Raw genomic sequence first — 7,971 nt, 5'->3', positions numbered from 1 at the left:
GGCTTTAGAAGTTACAAAACGTTAAGATTTGTTTTGTAACATTTTTTCTTATTAATTCTTTAGTTTTTAATGTCATATATGTTGGGAGCATTTTAGCTAGCCATCTGATGAGATGGTTGTTCTTTATCTATAAATTCTCAAGTTCTTTTTACTTTCAAGATTGTGAAAAAGCAATCTGCTATTTTTTTTGTAATGGGTTTTATTTTATTCAATCTTTGTTGTTTCTGCTCCTAATTTATACTAGAAGAGCTTGTTGAATTCTGGGGGATACGCCTAATTTTATTTATCACGGTGTATGCGAAATATCCTTAATGACAGTGTCCTTGACACGCCTCAAGCTAAACTTTTGTTCTCCATAATCATCCAATTTTTTCCAACATGCTATTCTAATCTATGTTAAATATAACGGTATATTTTAATTTGAGCAAATTATGCTATAATACCTATTCTACCCAAAATAATTACCTGCCTTTACCTATTCTAGAAATAATTACAATATATACCTATGCAACCAAAAGTAATTCCTCGTTAATCCTTCTTTCTGTTTTGTTCTTGTTAAAGCTAATTTTTCTCCTCCTTTTTGCTTTCTTCTCTTATCATTTTCTCTGCTCTTTCTCTTTCTTTCCTTTTACCCATATCCCTACAATTTTTCATTAGATATATGATCTATCTACCTCTCTCTCCTATCTTTATCATTTGTCCCAGCAAAAAAAGTCTAAAAAAAAAGGATCTATCAAAAAGGATAAAAATTTCTAAGATTTCAGTTTGCTACAAATTTGTGAGGTTATGTATGTAATAATAAATTTTAATTGCCGACACTCTTTGTGGCAAGTTTTGGTGTTAATGATGATTTTTTAAAGATTTAATTGTGACAAACATTAATCTGCCATTGGAGGACCTTGAAGCTTGGAACTCATAAATTGGGTTTGTTGAGTTTGTGGTTATTTTGATTAGATTTTGACTGGGTATGTTCGAAATGTTAGTTGGAGGACGTGGCTATATTCTGAGTCAATTTGGCGGAGATTTTAGACTAGATTTTTAAATTTTGGGTTGAAATTGAGTTGAACTAGCAAAGAAGACAGATTTGTACAGTATACCAAAATGGTAGATTGTATGCTCTATTAGTATAAATAATTAATTCAAGAGTATATACTTTACTACAATAGTATACTACTATTTTTTTTTTTTGAAGGAATGAACCAATCCTTTAATTCAATAATGTATAATTTATTGCATTGAATTGACGAAGAAGAATTTGTATTGTATACCAAAATGATATACTATATACCATTTTGGTATATAGTACATTCCAATGATATACAATTATAGTATACTATATAATGAAAAAACCTTTTTTAAATTCTTTGCGTACAATTGTATACCCTGTTGGTATAGCTATATACTATACTGGTATAATATGCTAACAATATAGTTTTTATGTAATTGTTTTTTATAGTTATAGGCAATTGTTTGAACAACTCCATACAACTATATACCCTGTTAGTATACAGAATGAGCAAGTTGTCTTGCGAATATTTAGCTTGCAATGTGAGCATGTAAATTTCTCATACTTTGCATCCTTTACTGTTTTGGTACAGTAGTATAGTATAGTTGTAGCAATATTCTAGAGCAATTATATACTCTGTTGGTATACATATATACCATATTGGTATCATATGGTACCAGAAGTTATTTTTTGCTACTTATATTTTTATTGCATTTTTCAATATTTTATTATCATTTCTATTTTAACTAGTATATATGGAGATTTAGTGGCCGTATATTATGTTTTCTTGCTCCATAACTGGTAGTGTTATTGCTAATGGTAGAGTGTGTACTGATATTTGTAGGGAAGTAGATCAAGGTTTGCATCGCAATCACGTAGAATTAGAAAAGGAACAAGAAATAAAGAAATAAAAAAATAAGGAGTCAAATTTGAGTACGAAATAAGTTATGATAAAAATAACAATAATACGATCTGGGCAAAAATAAATGAATAAAAGAGAAAAAAGAAAAAAATAAGAAGAAAATGAGAAAAAAAGAAAAGAAAAAAAGAAAAGAAGCATAGAAATAAAAAAGAGAAAATTCCCCACAAAAACTACTATGGATAGGAAATGTAATTAGTTTGATGGGTAGAAAAACAAATGGATAGATAAGGGTAAATAGTTTTGTTTTTGTGGGTAACTGTGTCATTCTCCCTTTTAGATTATCTTTATGTTGAGTATGACGACAAGGACTCTGTGGCCCAATGGATAAGGCGCTGGTCTACGGAACCAGAGATTCTGGGTTCGATCCCCAGCAGAGTCGATTGTAATTATTTTAATTTTTGGCTTTGCCGTTTGCATGGTAAAACAAAATTAGAATCCCTATTAAGTCACTTGAATTTTCTTCTTGTTTTGGGGCAAATTTTAACGAATTCAAACTTACTAGAGAAGAAAAGCTATGATTTTCATGAATTATCTAAAGGTAGTGCTTACATTTAATCGAACAAAACATTGTATCGACATACATAAAGAGACCAAAAATGACCGTCCGGTGCACAAGGCATTCCCATGTTCATGTCGATTGTCATAAAAAAAAAAAATTGGCTTTGCCATTTGCATTATACAAGAAAATTTGAATCCATATTAAGTCACTTGATTTTTCTTCTCTATGCTTTTTGTTTGGGCAAAATTTTAACCAATTCAAACTTACTGAGAAAAGGAAGGAAGGCTATGGTTTTCATGAACTGGCTAAAGCTAGTGCTTACATTTACTCGAACAAAATATTCTATCGCCCTGCATAAAGATACTAAAAAAGGATAGCACGGTGCATAAGGCATCTCACATTCACGCAACATTCGGGGAAGAGCTGCGCCCCAAGGGGTGGTGATATGCAGATAGCCTACCATAATGCAAGCTTTAGTGGCAGATAGGTCACAAAAGAGGCTAGAAAGGTTATACTCTTAGAATGAAAAAATGAGTTTGATCATAAACTAAATTCTATATTGAGGTTCTTTATCGGTGTGCATAAAGAGACTAAAAATGGCAGGCCGGTGCACAAGGCATCCCGCGTTCACGCAGGGTCCGGGGAAGGGTAGCATCCCGTGTTCACGCAGGGTCTGGGGAAGGGTTGCACCCCGAGGGGTGTGACGTAGACAACTACCAGTCTACCCTAATGCAAGCATTAATGATTGCTTCCACGGCTCGAACTCGTGACCTATAGATCACAAAGGAGACTAGAAAGCTTATACTCTTAGAATGAAAAGTTGAGCTTGATCATAAACTAAATTCCATATTGAGGTTCTTTTATAGCTCCTCCCTTTATATAAATTTCGAAAAGTTCATTTTTAATACAAGCGCAAGGAGAAAAAATGTATGAAAAATAAAGATGCACACACAAAAAAGGAAGCATTTCAATTCATTGGCGCTTCGCTTGTGTTAATTGAGAAGCAGGAATAGTGTACAGAGACTTCAACTGCTGAGTAATAAGCTTGCTGTTACTAATAGCCGTTTGTAATTCCAAATTATCAGACCACCATTGTTCCAATCCATGTGCCTCAAGAAACTTCTGTTTCCCTTTATTTGATGACAAGAAAAGCTTTGCACCAGCAAAATGTCCGTTTGCTGGTTTCGCGTTCTCCTTATCAGCGTGCTTGTCTTGTAAATCGTTATCTTGATCAGTATACGAACAGCATATATAATCGCTGTTGTTAATGTACAAATGAGGCACCCATTGTTTTAGACCTATCCGAAATGATGGCATATTTTCGTTGCAACTGGTTTCAGTATCAGTGTTTGACGAGAGCATTGATGATTTGAATCTTTTCCACGCGAATCCAGCTTTTTCGCCAATGTTTCTGAAACTCATAGCAAGTGAAACTGAGGGTGGATTGAACAAATGTGCCTCTACATGTATACCTTCTTTCGCTAACGCTTTTCCAACTTGAAGAGCAAATCCAGCACCAAGTGAATGGCCTACAATACACACATTATTGCTTCCATACTTGTTGGCGATTGATTTTAACGCCTTCAGTGCTGCATTGAATCTTACGGAACCTTTTAAACTTTCCCAAGCTAAGAAACGGAGATCATCTTCGATATCTCTTCTCATTGTTTGGCTTTTTAAAAGTGTTCCTCTTAAGGCTACAACAGCCCTAGGTGCACCACTTGGTCTGATTAGTACAAAATCAGCCAATGCTGCTGATCTGTCCCATTCTAAGATTGCACCAAAAATGGATCCATCTCGTTCATCGTTTAGAGTCTCGACTAACTTGTACTTGAAGGGTATCAACCATTTTGGAGCAAGTGCATTTTCTTCTGTCCTGTTTTCTTGTCTGTCGATTTCAAGAAGGTAAACTGCTTGGACAAAACAGGCCATTACAGTTCTTTTGTAGTTAGCATCCTTCCTGCCCAATTGAATAACTTATTTCGCGTCAGAGTTGAAGAATAGTAAGTTGATATTCTTTTTGTAAGATCAGGAGCACAACAACAACAACAACGGCAATCCAGTAAAATCCCACAAGTGGGGTCTAGGGAGGGTAGTGTGTACACAAACCTTGACCTTACCCCTATCCTGGGAAGGTAAAGAGGCTGTTTCCGATAGACCCTAGGCTCAAGAAAGATTAAAAGAAACAGTAGAAACAAGCAATATCAACAAAGAGGGCCAGAAAGATAATAACGACAACAGGAAACAGTAGCAACAAACTGTAACAACAACAAAATACTAAGAAACCGAGGTGAAAGATAAGATAGTAGTTGCATATTGAGAATGAAAAGAGAAAGAGATAAAAAGATGACGCTGACAATTTATGGACAACACCAGTGATCTTCCTCATTCTTGAGATCAAATAATGGAAGTTTTGGCTCAACCACAAGATATCAAGTGATTGAGTTAACTAACATCGCTATGAAGATACCAGTTAATACTGAAATCAACAAAAAGGCATATATCAACAGTCACATAGTAGGACATTAACCAAATTCCATCCTATCAAAGTATGAGTAAAGCAATAACAAAATAACAGACTAGTATAAACAAGTATCTTGAAATTACATGGACATAATAAAACTGTACCAAGAAACATTTCGAATGGACATCTCACATCTGTAATAATGCCAATGCAACGCGTTTTCCAGTCTATTACCATAAGGAGAGCCATAAGCAGGTTGAGTTTGACTCACATTTGCCTATTCAGTTTCAAGAAAATCATTACCATGACTTGATTCATACACTGCAGAAGTCAAATTCTACTGCCTCAGGCTAGAAAAAAATAGTTGAATCCATTAACTACATTCGTTGGTCCGACAAATGACAATCCATAAGAACTTATTTGGTGTTTTAGCGATTGATTCATTAAAGAATCACAGATATGCTATAGATTTACCCAAAAAAGCGACCTATTTCACGCACAATGGCATGGCTAAACCTTGAAAATCCAACAATATCACGCTGGACTTATACAAGAAACAACTAACATTTGATCCCTAAATTCAGTGGCAAGTCCAAGATCTAGTGCCACTGGGTACAGAATGAATGTATACTGTATACATATACATTTTAATTCTTTCGCATATGAATACAAAGGTTGAGCCAAAAGCAATGGTTTAGTTGAACTCGTAAAACCCATCCTAGATCTGCCTCTGCGTACATTTAACTTTTTGTACGTTGCTTATTATGGTTTGAAAAATCAGTATACGCCAGCTAGAAGAACAAAAAAAAAATTGCTCACTGTCTATATTTTCAGAGATAACAGGAGAATTGGCTGCGCGACACCACCATTAACTTCAACTGAAAGCCTAAGCCAAGAATCTAAATATATAAATAAGGTCCTTAGAAATAAGAATCAGCTTCAGCTAGAATTCAGTTAAACCACAAAAATCAACCAAATACAAAGCTAGAAAACAATGAAATCTGAAATCAAGAAAAAGTCACAAAATTCACTGTCTAAATGTTAGGACCGAAAAAATCAAGTCTCCTGTGGAAGCTAGCGACGCATATCTTCAACCACGATAAATCATACAACAAAAGAGAAATATACTAAAAGAGACACAAACATCCAACATGGTTCGGTCAACTGATCTACGTCCACGGGGGAAGATGAGCAATCCGCTATATAAAAAAAGAGTACAAAATATCGGGAGAACAAGTTCACGAAGAGGCAAACACAAGTGACACACTTATCCCGTAAAGTTATCCCCCTAAACACGACTCTCAAACCCCGTATGGCTACATTGTGGATGCTAATGAATGAAAAAGGCGGATTTTAATTTATAGAACTCCAAACCTTTTACTACAAAAAAAACACTAGCCAAATATGAGAGATTTATAAGTTCCTTCTAGGAAAAGAAAAACCCAATTATGGTAAATATGTTGTCCTTTACTTCATGAGATATGAAAACCAATTATGGTAAGAAAATCTGGACAAACACCGCACTAAAATCCCCCAACTGAAAAAATCACACTCTATATGATCAGGTAAGGACTAAAGCTTGCAACTTTGAAAACAAATCAAGAAAATGGACACACACACACACACACAGAGAACTAACCAACTAGAATTAATGAGATCTCTCCAATTAGGAGAAGAAACATTTCGAGGACCCGAAATGTGAAATGCATAAGGATGAGATTCAACAGAACCCTCCATTTTTGCCTCTCCTTCAGCTGCTGCTACCGTTTCACTTCTCATCTCTTCATCACTCTTTTTTGCCATCTATGAACAACCCCACTTCTCCAATCGAACAACGTAACGAGTCTAATGAAGAAAAAAAAAATCAAGCTTGAGCGTAATGTCCCTTTATCACCTGAACAATATGTGACCACAGAACTTAGCAAAAATGATGTGTGTGTGTGTGTGTGTTTTGGATTTTTTAAGATTTGTACATGGTATCTGATTCGGTAATATTAATGAGGAATCCAATTGTTGGATTGAAATTAAAGGATTAGATAGTCATCATTATTAATGGCAAATTTTGAATTATATTTGGCTTTTGTTTATGGCGTCTCTAACGGTCATATTTTCTCATTGTTGGATTTCCTCCCTGCCTCTTCATGGCTCGTTTGGCAGGGGAATATGGGATAATTAATTACAGAATTAAATTTGAGATGAGTTTATTCCACGTTTATTCCAACTGAGAGGTCGTGAGTTCGAGTCTCCCCAAGAGCAAGGTGGTAAGTTTTTGGAGGGAAGGATGTCGGGGGTCTATTTGGAAACAGTCTTTCTACCCTAGGGTAGGGGTAAGGTCTGCGTACACACTACCCTCCTCAGACCTTACTAAGTGGGATTATAATGGGTTGTTGTTGTTTTTATTCCACGTTTGGTTGAGATAAAATTGCGGTATAACTAATCCTGTGATTAGTTATTCCGGGATTATAGTGTCACTTTTATCTCTATGAGAGGGTGGGATAACAATCTCGAGATAACTAATCTCAGGATAATTAATCCTCAGATAACGTGTTTCTCAACCAAACGACCCCTTAAGGTTCACTGCATATTTTATTGGGTAAGTTACACATTTAGCTAATCGGCTATCGTGAGACAACTTGTTTCCTAACCAAACGATCCCTTAAGGTTCACTGCATATTTTATTGGGCAAGTTACACATTTGGCTAACCGACTATCCTAGATAACTTGTTTCCCAACCAAACGACCCTTAAAGTTCACTGCATATTTTATTGGGCAAGTTACACGTTTGGCTAATCGGCTAAAAATAATTACATGCGCTAGTTAAATATACAAGAAATATGCAAAAAAATATATATTGCCGACTATAGTGTTGGAAGCAGCTATACAATGTAGTTTTTCCAATTTTATTAGCATGTAAGCCCCCAGAATAGGACTAATTTCACAAATAATCATAACTATAAAAAAAATTACAACTTTGTTTTGTCACTTAAAAGTCATACAAGTATCATCTTGATTAGGGATGGCAAAATGATTCAAAGAAAACAGTTAACCATCCATATTATCCACTAAAAAATGAGTTGGAT

General features: G+C 35.1%; 1 protein-coding gene and 1 non-coding gene across 3 annotated transcripts; one reads left to right on the top strand and one right to left on the bottom strand.

The window, feature by feature from the left end:
* Positions 1 to 2,234: 2,234 nt before the first annotated feature.
* TRNAR-ACG (transfer RNA arginine (anticodon ACG)) lies at positions 2,235 to 2,307 on the top strand. The gene has a single exon. It is a non-coding gene; the product is annotated as a tRNA-Arg (tRNA).
* A 1,080-nt stretch (positions 2,308 to 3,387) lies between these two features.
* LOC107813661 (GDSL esterase/lipase At4g10955-like) lies at positions 3,388 to 6,935 on the bottom strand. Of its 2 annotated transcripts, none has more exons than XM_075217510.1 (2): positions 4,537 to 6,935; positions 3,388 to 4,387 (listed from the first exon to the last, which is right to left on the bottom strand). In XM_075217510.1, exon 2 carries the CDS (start codon positions 4,357 to 4,359, stop codon positions 3,400 to 3,402), a length of 960 nt encoding a protein of 319 aa, XP_075073611.1. In that variant the 5' UTR covers positions 4,360 to 4,387; positions 4,537 to 6,935; the 3' UTR covers positions 3,388 to 3,399. The 2 variants fall into 2 exon arrangements, with proteins under 2 accessions (XP_075073611.1, XP_016494430.1); XM_016638944.2 differs by having other exon boundaries at positions 6,531 to 6,935.
* Between the last annotated feature and the right edge of the window lie 1,036 nt (positions 6,936 to 7,971).

Source organism: Nicotiana tabacum, chromosome 1 (assembly GCF_000715075.1).
Source record: "Nicotiana tabacum cultivar K326 chromosome 1, ASM71507v2, whole genome shotgun sequence".
NCBI lineage: Eukaryota > Viridiplantae > Streptophyta > Magnoliopsida > Solanales > Solanaceae > Nicotiana > Nicotiana tabacum.
This window is presented reverse-complemented; position numbering and strand designations above follow the sequence as displayed.

What these genes read in the sequence shown, in the direction of transcription:
- LOC107813661 (XM_016638944.2), bottom strand. Translation starts at nt 6,694, where the DNA reads ATGGCAAAAAAGAGTGATGAAGAGATGAGAAGTGAAACGGTAGCAGCA. An exon ending in GATCTCATTAATTCTAGTTG is followed by an intron (nt 4,388 to 6,530) that starts GTTAGTTCTCTG and finishes TCAATTGGGCAG; the next exon opens with GAAGGATGCTAACTACAAAA.